The sequence below is a fragment of the Poecile atricapillus genome, chromosome 1 (genome assembly GCF_030490865.1).
Source record: "Poecile atricapillus isolate bPoeAtr1 chromosome 1, bPoeAtr1.hap1, whole genome shotgun sequence".
Classification (NCBI taxonomy): domain Eukaryota; kingdom Metazoa; phylum Chordata; class Aves; order Passeriformes; family Paridae; genus Poecile; species Poecile atricapillus.
The window spans coordinates 120167737-120182360 of record NC_081249.1 but is presented as its reverse complement, the minus strand read 5'-3'; the positions used below and the strand labels follow the sequence as shown (position 1 = coordinate 120182360).

The following is a 14624-nucleotide window of genomic DNA, read 5'->3' as shown; positions in this document are numbered from 1 at the left end:
TCTTGGACTTCCTTCAATCATACCTTAATAGCAGCAGCAATAGCTTGTGCTGATTTTAAAACTAGGTTTTCCAAGGCCAAATTCCTTGTCAGGTGTTTCAGTTTCACAGCCTGGAATAAAAGCCCGAGTTTTTGGAAAAAAAACAATAAATACTGGAGTTTCTACAAACAAGATGGGCCACTTGCTTCTCCAGACAGCAAAGGTGCATCCAGGGGCTTCATGCTAAAATACAAGCAAATGTAAATTTCCAAGTGAATATAACAGTGATTCCTGTTAGATGTGTTTTCTGAGACTTTATTTGTCTTCTGTGAGATCTGGAATTTAGACTAATAGATGGAAGCATGTCCCACTGCAGCTGGCTCTCCAGTGGAGAGGCTGAAGATTATTGTGCTTTTTTCCCAATCCCTTCCTTGAATGTCCCTTTTTTTTGAGTCACAGAAATCCCTAGCAATATATTTCCAGGTATCACTTTGAACCAAATGGATCCACTATTTTTCTGCTTTTTAAAGCTTCCTGAGACAGATTCCCTGAATCTTTCCTTTTTCTTCTTTTCCTCTCTGAATCAAGGTGAAATCATTTTTGAATTATTAATATATTATTTTAATATATATTAATTTTGAAATGCTGCTCAGAGCATCCAGATGTGGCCTAATAAAAGGGAGAAAAGGATGTGATCTTCAAGAGTCTGCCAAAATTCCTTTAACCTGCTTACAAATCTGTTTCCATCTCATACATTTACCTAGATGGTTCTTTGATCTTGAAACACCTCAGGTGACCACGGTGTGGATGGAACCTGACCATCTAAAAGCACAAAAGTTGCAAACACTTGTGAGCTGCTTAATATATTTTATTTTGTTGGGCTTGGAGCCCAAAATGCTCCAGGAACTTTCCAGACACAGAGATGGATTCTGCCTTTGGCTTTGTGTCACTACTAACAGAAAATTCCATTTTGTTGACGTGTTTGTCTCTCTTAAAACAACCCTGCATTATGGTATTCATCATAAATCCACGTGACCGAAATTCTCTATTCACTGCAATACAAACAAAGCTCTTTTTTCACCTTCAATGGCATAAAAATCTGCTCACATGGCCATGAAAACTTGCTGAATGTCCTTTTTTTTTTTTTTCCCCTAGCACATTAATGAAATAGAATGAGAAATCATGATGCTGGGAATTTATTTTTTTAATGATTATGCTTCAGATAATTAATTCATAAGTCATTTCTAGGCCCTAGAGGTTCCCGTGACGCATCAGGGCGAATGTTGTTGTTAAGATACTGGAATTAAGTGGAATGTGGGTGGTACAGACTCTGAAATGCTGGCACTGTGCATCTGTAAAACCTTCTGTGGGCTGCAGAATGATGGGGCTCCTAAATATCTACTATTTATGGATATCCTAAATATCTCTCCCCATCTTTGCCTAGGTAAGCAAACAGATGCAAACCCAAAACATGCAGAGTTTGAATTCTGTAAGAATTATTATTATTATTATTATTACTATTATTAGTAGTATTAGTATTAGTATTAGTATTAAATATATATTATAATACATAAGATATAATATTTATAATATATAATATATAATATATAGTATATAGTATATAGTATATAGTATATATGTAATATATATATCATATATATAAAATATAGATAATATTTCTTGTTATTATCAATTATTATTATTATATGAATAATAATAAAAATAAAGTAAAAATAAAAATTATAGAAATACAAATACTAATACTAATACTAATACTAATACTAATATATTATTATAATATATAAGATATAGTAATAATAATATATAATATATAATATATAATATATAATATATAATATAAAGTAATAATAACTATTATTATTATTATTATTATTATTATTATTATTATTATTATTATTATTATTATTATTATTATTATTATTATTATTATTATTATTATTATTATTATTATTATTATTATTATTATTTACAGCCCACTATGAAGTGCCCTTGCACTGCACTGGGTTTTTTTGTCAGATGCACAGAATCAGAAGAAACAGTGACCACAGATTTTGTTTGGCTGCTTTTCAATTCTGCATATTCAATTAAAAAAGAAAAAGATGCAAAAATGAATGATACCTTGTTCTCCGTTCAGCCATATTAACAGTGGCCAGCAGCAGGGAAACTGAGAGCAATGATCTGATCTGCAGCTGGTGGACAATTTTATCCTTTGTGGTCATAAAGTTTCCACGTCATGAAAAGTGCATCAAATGTTTAATAGATTTGCATCAATATTTTTAATATCTGATGCTTCATGTAAGTGTGAAAGAAACAAAATACATTGCATTGCCAGGATATTTTTTTCATGAAGTATTTCCCAAAATCAGCTCAACAGAACGGGGATAAACCTTTACCTTCCACATTCACCAATTCTTGCATTTCCATTGCCCAGAGTGCATTTTTGCAATGGATTGTGATATTTTTGTTTTTACTGATTACAATCTCTCCCTGGAGAAATACCAGCTTACCTGTGTGCTCAATATTTCCCAGATGCAGACATAAATGTGGTCCTGCAGACAAATTGCATACATATATCAGAGGCCAAAAAAAGGACCTTCTCCTAAGATCCAATTCCTAGTCTTTAATTTAGGTGAGCATTTGATTCAGGACTTGTCTTTGCAGCTGAAATCGAAAACCAGCAAAGCAGTCTCTCAGGCTTTTGGAAGAGAGACAAAAATAATCTTATCTTTGTACCATCCCTGTGGGTCTTTTTAGCAAGAATCTCCCAGGAATGCTCAGCTAGGACACACTTCAAGGAAATGCTGCCCTTTATCACCACACTGAAATGTAAAATATTTGGGAAGCGTGGTGATATTTTCACCAGGAATGTTATTGTAGGAAATTCTTTTGCTAAGGAATTGTGAATTAACCTGTTTTCCCTGCTCAGATGCTGAAGTTTCATTTATTTGAACACTTTAAAGCAGCTATTAAGAAAACTATAGGGCCACTCACCTAAAATAAAATAATATAATTAAAAAGTAAATCACTGCTGACACCAAGGTGTATTTTAAAGCAGCTGCAGTCAATAGGATGGTCGGATTTTAGTTCACAAAAATGAAAGGCACGCACCCACATGGGACCAATAATGCTGGGCCATTTATTGCAGAAGAGTTGTGCAGAACAAAGCAGGAGAAATGTGGACCTGGAAGCAGAAAAAGGAACTGTAAATGTTTAAGGCTTTTTGTGAGTTCTTGTGGAGCCATAGGAAGCGGTGATTAAGAGAAGTTTTTGATACAGTTGGGACTGGTCAGGAAGAGAGAGGCATTCAGAGCAGTTTAGAGATCCCTGCCCCTGGAAAATGTACAAAAACTACATTTAAAACAGGTGGCAAGTAAAAAAAAAATCCTAATTACTTCTGAAGTCTGATGTTATCTTACAAAGTGTTAAATTCAGATTCACCTGGTCATGCTTACAGCAAGTAGTACCTTCGTCAAAAAGAGTCGTAACTTTTGTATAATTCAGTTATTTCAGAGCTAAACTAACATTATTCATGAACAATATCTGGCCTTTCAAATGCTCTTGCCTGTTGTATTCAGAGCAATTCTGACTCAGAAAATGAATAATTGATAAGGTGCAAGCCTGCGAGCAATTGGGATCTTTTCAGTTCTTTGAGTGAGAAGGAGATTTGCTTTCATTTCTAAAATGAGCAGAACATTTTGGAGTAATTGAAGCTGGCTGCTTCAGAGCATTAAACCTTGGCTCAGTAGAAGGGGGTTTTGCTCCCAGAGTTTTCACAAGAGTTTTTCTGATGGGAGGAAAGTCTACAGGAAGAGATAATGCTTAAAATTTCAGGTAATTCTAAAGTTTGAACACTGAGTGTGTTTAATTAACTGATCAGCTGGGTGGTGGGGGAGAAAACCCCGTGAGACAGCAGGAACTGCTCATCAGCAGAGAATACTGGATCTGAGTTCCCAGACTTGGAAGATATTTTCTAGATTTTCCTGACCATCACAGTAGATCTTAATGGACACTCTTCTGGTTTTCTTTCTTCCTGATTGTAGGATTTCTTCCTAGATCATAATCTGTGTTCCCTTTTATTTTGTTTCCAGAGTTCATGTGAAATGTTATGTGCTCTGTTTGGATTTTATAGCAGCAAATAGCTCTGCAGGAGGTCTATTGGTGTGCAGAAAACTTTGACTGTCAAGACCAAATGGAGTGGCAAAAGGTCACTTGTCTTTAGGGTAGAGATGGATGAGGGTGAATTAATGATTGAAAAGAATTTTTTTTTTTTGAAGGTTGATTTTGTTAATTTATTTTTTATTTTTTTTCAAGCATAGATTATAACGCAGTGAATCAAGGAGAGGATGAGAGATAGCAGGTGTCCAGCTTTTTGGATGGTACTGGGGGAAAGGAATTTTTTAAAGTTTTCCTGTCCCTTCCTTGGACAAGTGTCCTTGTTTGTAATCCAGGTGCATATCAAAGGAGATGCATTTGCTCTTCAAAGCTGTGCCTGCTCAGGGTCTGGTTTGCAGTGTGCCTTTTAGGTTGCTTTTACATGGATTTTGGCTTTGAGACAAGCGTGGTTGGAGCCATAAATTATCCTTATTTGTTTGCTAGTTTACGGAAAATTAATGTAGTTAATTGTTCCTCTGACAACTTGATTGTGCTTGCTGGATTAATCAGTGTTTTACCCACAAATTCAATCTGATTGTGGGTGGTGCCATGTTTGCATGGAGCTGCTTTGGCTTTCAGAAAGTGGAGCAGCAGGTCACTCAGTGGAGGAGAGAAAGTTTGGTGTCCCACCTTTCCCAGGTGTCACTTCCTCAGGGTTTTTACATCAGAGCAGGGACAGTGCCATTGTCAGGCTCATTTTGGCAAGTTCTGCAGTGTCATCATGGAGCTGAGGCCAGTGCTGGAGCCTTGGCAGACAGACAGACAGACAGACACTTGTCAGGATGATTGGAAAAAACTCCTTTCTGAACTGCAAGGGGTGTATTTGCTCTGCCAGCTTTTCTGTAGTTCCTGCCCACGATGGTGCCAACAGGAGAGCTCCTGAACTGCGTCATTTAAAAGCATTTTAATATTCTTTGAGGCAAGGTGCCATGAAAACACAAAGTTCTATTAATTGGCTGAAAAGACTTGAGAGAGTGAAGCAGTAATTGCATATTTAATAGACTCCCACCTTTTGCTGTGGGGCAACAACTCAGAAATTCTGCTGCGAGTGAACGTTTCCATCCCTTTATTTCAGTGTGCAATTTCAGTGTCAGGAGAAGGGAAAAATCTGGGAATTTTGGGTGCTTTTCCATTAGAAACATGAGAGCTGGAAACATTCATTCTGATTAGCCACAGGGTGATGGGTTCCTAAAGTCACTCCAGTGAATAGAGTCCAAGCTTGGTAATAAGACGTTTTCCAGGATTTGCTGCTCCAACCATTAACCCCTTTGGAAATTTGCCCTTCAATAACGTGGCTGTTCTAATCTCTTTAGGGATTAATAAAAAATAAAACAACCTAATTTTATTTTAAGGGATAGCAAAGGATTTTAATGAGGCCTGGAGTTAGGGCTTCAGTGGGGACCAGCCTGGCCTGTGTTTTTGGTACAAATAAAATGGTGAATGATGGTGCTGCTCAGTGTTCTTCTGGAAATCCCTCAGCAGGAGCCTGGTGTGAGAGAGGATTTGAGGGAGAGAGAGTAAAAGATGAAGGAAAATAAATGTCTGTACACAGTGCCCCTGATTTAAGAGAACTGAGCACAATTCTAACACTGGCCAGTCCTGATCACAGAGTTACTAGAGAAGAGTTTATTATTAGAGACCTAAAGGAATAGAAATGAAATGATCACAACAGAAATATGTCCTTTACTATGGGAATGAGAACCAGCAAGGTTTATTAAACATGCAATTACTGTGACTTTTTTGGGACTGAAAGTGCCATGGAATATTTGAAATGCCTGTTTCATGGCATAAGGATGCATTGTGTCATTTCATGATAACATGGCTAACAGCTAAGCTCTGAAATTTAAACCTAATTTCAGGTCACCAGCATGAGAGATAAGCACATAAACAGTGTACACACGATTTCAAAACCACCACGAGGAGGAACAAAGGCTGCACCTCACAACAAGAGATTTTAGCAGTGCACTCGGGTAACAGCCTTAGGGCTGCCAGCCTGTGGTAACTCACAGCTGAAACTGAAATATTTATCCTGACCCCACTGCAGAGGTTGTTTCTTATTAATTTCCTACTTTTAGAGTTAACACTGTGAGTACAGTGCAATATGGAAAATACCTGTGTTTGTACTTTTAGAGTGCAAGCCTCTGTTTGTGGCCTTTAACTTAGAAATATTCTAATGATAAAATAACTACGTGAGTGCTGCTCTCAATTTGGTGTCCATGGACTTTTCCACAGCATTTCAGAGATGTTCCTTAAGAGAAACACCTTTCTTCATGTCTGGCTTATTACAGAGACCACATCAACCATTTCTATCCGGCTACTGCAGCCTCGTGGCTCCAGGGTTAAACTCTCAGTTTTCTCTCCTGTTTTTGCATTTCTAAATCTGCAAATAGAGACCAAATCAGTACTTTCTACAGTGGAATTAATAGTTCTTCCCTAATATGTTCATTATATTGAGGGCAGATGTCACTCTGCTAGCATCTCCTACAGTATTTACTATTATTTACTCTTATTTACTATTATTTAGTATTATTTTCTAATAATAATTACTATTATTAATACAATGCTGTATTGTGCAATTCGTGATTTAATATAAATTCTACTCAGTGGCACATGTAAAGTGTAGCCATATTTACTGATGTGAAGGTACTTGGAGCTCCTTAAGCTCAAGTACTGGTAGTTAGATAACCTTCATCTCACTCCCCACATTTTAATTTGCTAAAAAGCTATATTTATTTTTGGTTTTTTTTGGTGAGTTTTGGTTTGGGGTTTCTTTTTTTGGAAGAAGTGGTGAAGAGTGGCTTAGACACTTTTTAATGAAAGGAAATGAAGCTGTTGTGATTGCCTCTGTACACCTAAAGCAATTTTTTCTTTTTAATTGTTCTAAACTTAGAAAATTTTATTTATACATCCTGAATGGAATAAAAGCCTTACATTGATTTGTCAAAGTGCTATCCAGGGTCAGGAAAGCTCACCCCACCTCCTGAGCTAATTTGCTGGAGCTATTTAAAACCCCTTGCTATTATCCAAATAATTATTTCTCCTCTGCTGAAGCTCCTACATTTAGCTAATGTGTGAGCAAAGCATGAGGAGGAATAATTGTGACACCTGGAGTGTCACTGCCAGCATTCAGCAGATGACAGAATTGTTCTGTGCCCCTGTTCCCTGGGCTGCTTCTCAGAGCAGACCCAGCCTTCTCCTGAGCTTTCCTGCTGATTTAAGCAGTTGAATTTCACTTATTCCTAGCATGCCCAAGAGCCTGTCCCAGTGCTTTCGCCCTTGACTATTTTGAAACTATTTTAAGGAGCCTGAGCAGAAAAAAAAATGCTGTAGTTACCTGAATATGAGTCTGAAGAGTGAGCCTAGTGATTTAAACCAGTTTTATCATTATCTCCAGTGAATGCAGGTTTTGTCTTGCCACTTGCAGCTGCTTTATTGCACACAGAACGTGTTGGATTGGTATCTAGGGCTTTCCCCCCCCTATTTCTTTTCTGGTGTCCAATCTTTGGAGAGTTTAAAATAGCAGTAGCTTTATAGCAGTTAGGTTTAAAGGCTAGATTAGCCTAAAGGATCGATGGGACTGAGGATGTTGAGACAGGGGGAGGTCAAAAGGGTGTGTGTTGGATAAACCCATCAAGCAGAGGGTGGGAGCTGCACCACTTAGGGTCAGCTTCAAAATCCAGTTTGATCCCCTGCTTTAAAAAGTAGCCACTGTGAACTGCAGTAAAAGGATTTTCCCTTGGGTTTGGGAAGGTGGTTTAGGATCCCAGGATGTTCCTGCTGGTCCTAGAGACAGGAGAGCGTTCGATGTAGAACGAAGCAAAATGTGCAGTAGAAAATCAACATGAACTGGGTTCCCAAGGGAGAATCTTCCCCAAGGACTCTGCTCAGGCAGAGCAAATGAGAGCTCAGATCCTCAGAGCACACCTAGGGCTCATTAGCACGCGCTGCTGAGCTTTGTGCTGTGCAGAACATGAGTTATTGCTTTATTGGGATCCCCCAGGTTATGTAACCGTGCCTTGGCGGGGATAAACCAGCACATCTGAGTTTAGGGTTGCCCCTAGCAACAGCTCTGTTATCAATTTCAGCCCACATTCACCTCCTGAGACCTCCACCCCAGCCAAAGGAAGGACAGGTAAGGCAGGAGGTTGTTAATGCAAAGTGAGTCGGTGCTTTTGGGATATAAACTCAGATTAACAATGAACACGCTTCTTTTGGCATCCCATCCCAGAGATTCCTTAAAAAGTCAGGAGTTCTAATGCCTGTAATACCCTTGGAATGCTTATTTCAAAACACACAATGTCAGCTGACATCTGTGCAATCGCTGTCCCCAAATGGTGAAGCTTTAACACTCATTTCCATATTTTCTGGGAAATATGGACAATACCCACACTTGGGGAAAATTCTCAGCCCCATTACCTGACAGAGAGGTTTTTCCTTGTAAAAGTGAGCACAAAACTGCCAAATATCTTTCCTGCACCGCACAGGAGTTCAGCTGGGGCTGTCTGAGGCAATGGGTTATTTGCTCTCCAGAAGCAGGGATGTTTTCAGGCAGTAACTGCTCAGAAATGGATTTAAATGCTTGGCTTTCCTTCTGTTTTTTTCAGTTTCACCCCAGCAGTATTTCTTTATCCATCTCAAACCCAAAATTGTGTTATTAGCAATTGGCTGGTTATTGTGAAAAGCCTAGAAATTCCCCCAGACTTTCATAATTAGTGAGCTGAAAAACTCAGATTTTCTATTGCCTGAAATGACATTACCTATTTTTCAAAGAAAAAAAACAAGACTTTTTAATTAAAGAAACGGCTATTTATACAGGGAAATATTGAATTTGTAGGTACTGTGATCAAAAAATTAATTCCATTCAGGCATGTTTATATATCTTATAATATGTGTGGTTTTCTCAGCTGCCACAAAATTGCTGTCATAAACACAGAGAAGTCAAAGTAAAATGGGAAACACAATCCTGGTATAATTCCACTGGCTGAAATGCATTTTTGCTGTTGCTTATGATAATTCCAAACCTGTGCTCCTGGCTCCAAGTATAATCTTCCTGAATCTAAGTCAGTCATAGATTTAAACAGAATTTAGTTGTCATCAAATGATAAAAATAACTCTTTGATTCTGGGTGTTTTTCCCTCTCAAATGAAGCAATTTGTGATTACAAGCTTCACCTTTTCAAAAACGCTCTTTTTTTAAGAACTGGAAAAAAATCCAGTAGCTGTACACACCATCCTAGAAACATCTCTGCCTGTGAAGTGAATCTCAGCACTGCTTTTATCCCAGGAATATTTTGTTACCACACAAAAGACACCTACTTCCCTTTTCTTTCAAAGTTTTTACAAATGTCAGAAATGAGCCTACACCAGCATCCCTTTTCATTCAAATACATCTGCAAAACTGAGGTAGGAAAGTTTTCTGCAGATTTTACCAGCAGGAGGAAACATGCCATACTTTGAGTAATGGGAGTCTGTAATTTGTTGAGCATTAATTATCCAGATATTTTGTATTAGATAACACTTTAAAGGCAAGATTTTTGTTTCTTTGTGATTTCTGTGTGTGTGCACACAGTGGAGCTGGAATAAGGACAATTTATAGCAATCCTAGAAGACTGATCAGATTTTTAAGAGCACCCAAAAATCCCTCCAAAGCACTACATCATTCTAATTTTTATATCACTTGGTTCCCCACAGAACTGTGCAATCCACTTTTTCATGCTCATTTTATCTCTTTCTCCTTTAACAACAAATTATTTTTGAGGGGAAGGATGATCCTGCAGGGGAAGATGCTATCTTAGAGCTCAGATATGTAGGTTTGTTTCCAGAAGACATCCAATTCATCATCTGGGAACTGAAGATAATGTTGCTTTTTCTACTTTTTTGAGAGCCTTGTGAAAATGAATCCCCTGTGGAAAGGCATTCAGATAGAGTGAGGGGTGCTGTGGAAGGAATTAAATGGTTTTTATTCTATAACAATGGGATGAATGCCAAGCAGCAGCAGTATGAAATGAGTGAAATTGAGCTCTGGCCCAGCCCAGGTGTTTTTCATTCCCACACTTCATTGGCTCTGGCTCTGATTTTGATGTTAGATAACACATTAGTTTGTTTAGCTGAACCAAATCATATCATTACTGCAGAGTGCTAAGTGATCTCCACACTCATCAATGTCATTTGGCAGACCTAAAAATAAAAATAGTAATAAAACTTATAAAAAAAAAGCTTGGAAATAGTATGGAACAGATGCTGATCATGTTGGTTACCAAAAAGTAGCAGGAGCACAAGGAATAACTTCCAGGGATTTCTAGATCCTACTCATCTCTCTTTCATTCAGAAGGTATTCAGATCACACTTAAAACTTTTGCTGAAAGCTTTCATTACTTTATTTTAATGGATTTGACCCTTCAAACATGTTGTTTTAAGTCCTCTTGGTTGAGAAAGATTTCAAATCAAGTTCTATCTTTAATGCTGCCTTTTTGAGCCATGTCCCACTTTCTGTTCTTGAAGCAAGGGAAGGCTTTTAATCTTTTGTAGGTGAACAGTAAAAGGTTTTAACTTTGCAGAGGTTTTGTGCCACAGGGTTCTGTGTGCTGCCATTTAATTACTTTATTCTGCATGAGCATTCATTTATACATTGGGGGAACAAATGGATGTAAAGCAAAGGATTAATTTTTACCAACTTCAGAGGGACAGTAAGGCTGTCAATGTCTGAATGACATTATCAACCTTTTAAAATCATGCCAGCAGGACTTTTTGGGGATCAGAGATTTCACAGGGGAAAAATGTTGAGCTGCGGAGAAAAGGAGAGTTGTTTGTAATTTTCTGTGTTTTAAATCAAATCAGATTGAAGTCAATCTGGAAACCACTTTGGCTCCTCTGGACTTCTTGAGCAAGGTTGTGTAGAGGAGGAGCCATTCTCCTTCTAATGGAAGCTGGAATCCCACAATCATCCATAAAACTGAAATTGCAGCAGCAGCTTTGGGAGAAAAACCAAGTTTTGTCTGTGATTATGTCTAACCACACTCAAGGGATTTTCACCAGCTCCAAGCAGGAGCCTTGGTGCCCTTCCCTTTAACTTCTGACAGCGTAACATTTTGACACTCCATCATTTTGCAAACATTTTCTTTGCCAAGATGTAAGAGCTTCATTACTTTGAGTCATTTCTTCCAAGACAAATACAAAATTGATGACAACTTGCAACATGCCAGAGTGAAAAAAATCCCAGTTCTCTTCTCCAAATTTTGGTGGGAATTTGAGACTTTGTTTACTTAAATTACTTTAATTAAAGCAAAACTTTGGGGATACAAAGAGAAGAGTAAAATGGGTACAAATGTAGGACAGCAAGCACTAAGAAAATGTTAATAAAATTATGTTTTCATTGTGTTAAGATAGAAGTGGTGTTTTTTGCCTCTACTGTGAAGTCTGTGCAGTTGGTTTATTCGAGGCACTTGGGTTACCTCAATTGTTATTTGTTACTGATTTGTGGGTTTCTCTTCAGGCATTTCATATCCTCTCAGCTTCTCCCATCTGCCAATAATTATAGCTGAAGACATTGGCCAGAAAATCCAAGGCCAGCACCTTTTCCATAGATTGCTCTCCATCCACGGATCGTTCCCAGGGCTGGGAATTCCTGGAGAGCATCAGTTTCCCTGGGCTGTTTAAATTTATCACCTTCATCCTCGGAAATGTGGAGTCACTGTTTTCTGGAGGAGCTCCCTGCAGGAGGCTGGAGAGGTGCAGGACAGTGACCACACCTGGGGCAGGTGGAGCTGCCTTCCCCGAGCCAGAACTCACCAGAAATGCTGGGAATGTGCAGGACAGAGACACCTGAATAATTAGAATATCAGTAACGACTTAAATCAAGTTGTTTTTTAATCCTGTGTAATTGTCAAGGAGCTCCACATATGAAAAATGTGTATTTTCACTCCAGGCTCAACAGAACACCACATTCTGTCATTTTTAATTTTTTTTTTTTTAATTTTAAATTTTTTTTCAATTCTTTTAAAAAATTTTGATTCAGAAGGTTTCCTTGAATCCAGTGCTTGAATCTGAATTTCCTCCCTTAAAACTTCAGGGATGTCTAAATGCACCATGCAGTGTTCCTTGCTCCCTTCCCTCTGCACTAACTACTGAGCTGTTAGTCACTGCTCATCCACTCTTGGTGCTAATTTTTAATTAGAACAGCACGTGTTGAAATGCTTTCAGACATGTCTGGGTTTGATACTAGTGACATCATGACTGCCTGCTATTAGATATGCAGTGTATTATTTAATTAATGTGACCATCTCTGCTCATGGCGGACTTTTGTTGGGATGTAAAATGCATGGTTAATAACTCTGAATCCAAATCTCTTCCCGAGGCAAGTAAATGGAGATGGAAAGTTTTAGGATATTGAAACAAGGAAAATTAAAAATTAAGGAAAATTTCATGGTCAGGGACAGACAATGTCCTTTAACTTCAAGCCTTTAACTTAATTCATTTAATCATATTTCTTAATATTCTTAATAATATTAATATTAATAATATTAATGTTATTAATAATATTTCTTTTTAAACCACTTTGAGTGCAAAGATGTCTCTCTACTTTTGAAAGTGTGGAGGTGAGAAGAGGGCTGCCCTAGATGAACCTGGATGTGGTGAATCCCTCCTGCATGGACCAGGAGAGAGTGTTGGGTTCACCCAGGGTGTGCCTGGCCTGCTGCCATAGCTCTGCTCCTGCCATCACAAAATTCTCTTTTTCCTACCCCTATCAGTAGTGTGGGAGCCTGGTAAAACGTCTTTATACTCACTGGCCTTTGTAGGGTTGGATTTTCAGCTGTCTTGGCTCAGCACACTTAATGTAGTACAGGATTTTTCCAGACATCTGTATACAAATATGGATTTCCAAACAAGAGATTTTCCAATACAGATTTTCCAATAAAAGTGATTTCCAAAAAAAGTGGCTTTTCCATCCACTCAGGCTAAGGGGGAGGTGATGTCACATTTATATTCCTGAGGCTGTGTCAGCAGAGAGGGCCCATCAGCTCTTAATGCTCTTGCTTTGGTAAAAATAGGGGCTGAGAGGATATTGAGGGTGGTGGAAACAAGCAGTGAAAGGTGTTTTCCTTGAGCTGGGCTGTGTGTGGATCAGGGGTGTCAGAACTATTGGTACCAAGCAAGAAATGGCACTGTTATCACCGAGCTGAAAGGTCAGCTCTGCTGGAAGTGCCAATTACTGGGAACAGATGAAGTGGGTTTCCTGGTCTAATTGGGAAATATTTTTAAAAGACAGTAGAAATCACAGCAGTGAGTTGTGAACTTTGTGTCCCTCTGGGAGAATTCCTGGTGTGGATTCCTAAGGGAGATGGGGAACACGCTTCTGAAGAAGTGTGATCCATGTCTTGTGAGCATCAGAGCCTTGTTAATGTTCTCCTGCCTTTGTCCCCAGTTTATCGTAGCAATATCAAGTTTAAAAGTGCCAAGGCAAGGATTACAGCAGGCTTTAGGAAATGATTTTTGTACACTGCTTTGTGGGCTCTCCACACATGGCTCCTACATTTCACCCTGTGATTTCCACAGGCGTAAATGGAGAGCAAAGAGAACGTGGAACCAGCGCAGTGCATCCACCACGGAGCCTTTACATCCTTCCAGACATAAAGATAATAAATAACACATAAATAACACACCACAGGGTGTGCTGGGTTGCCCAGAGCAGCAGCCTCTAGTTTTTATCTGTCATGTATTCAGAGCGATTTTTCTGTCCTTGCTTGGTATCAAGCTGGTGAATTCCTGGTAGAATCTTTCCCTCGGCTCCTGATGCCAAACCACCATCGTCTGCAAACTGCTGCTGCTGCTTAAAGCTCCTAGAACCAGTCTGATCTGGTGCTTTGTGCTTTGTTTCTGCTGTAAAACATATTGCTCTCGTTGTAAAAATGTCCTTTGTCTGTCTCCACAGAGCGATGAGGTTCTGACAGTCATCAAGGCCAAGGCACAGTGGCCAGCCTGGCAACCTCTGAATGTGTAAGTAAGTAGGGAATTGTCTGTCTCAAGAGCTTTGTGTTGAGTAAAGAAACCACCTAAAAATTTGTTGGTAGATGAGTTTGATGAGTTTTTAAACTTTTTTATTTCCTTCTTATTTTCCTTCTTCTTTTCCTTCTTTTTCTTCTTTTTCTTCTTCTTTTTGTTCTTCTTTTTCTTCTTTTTCTTTTACTTCTTTTTCTTCTTTTTCTTCTTTTTTTCTTTTTCTTTTTCTTGTTCTTGTTCTTGTTCTTGTTCTTGTTCTTCTTCTTGTTCTTCTTGTTCTTCTTGTTCTTCTTGTTCTTGTTCTTGTTCTTCTTGTTCTTCTTCTTGTTCTTCTTCTTGTTCTTCTTGTTCTTCTTCTTGTTCTTCTTCTTGTTCTTGTTCTTGTTCTTCTTCTTCTTCTTCTTCTTCTTCTTCTTCTTCTTCTTCTTCTTCTTCTTCTTCTTTCTTCTTCTTCTTCTTTCTTCTTCTTTCTCCTGG

At 38.4% G+C, this 14624-nt stretch overlaps 1 protein-coding gene across 1 annotated transcript in view; it reads left to right on the top strand.

Annotated features, from left to right (window-relative positions):
• The window catches only part of SPON1 (spondin 1), a 181533-nt gene that overhangs the window by 136135 nt on the left and 30774 nt on the right, over window positions 1–14624 (top strand). Inside the window, exon 7 of the mRNA XM_058829221.1 lies at window positions 14080–14144. Coding sequence (XP_058685204.1) covers window positions 14080–14144 — 65 coding nt within the window. The remainder of the gene's footprint in view (window positions 1–14079; window positions 14145–14624) is intronic.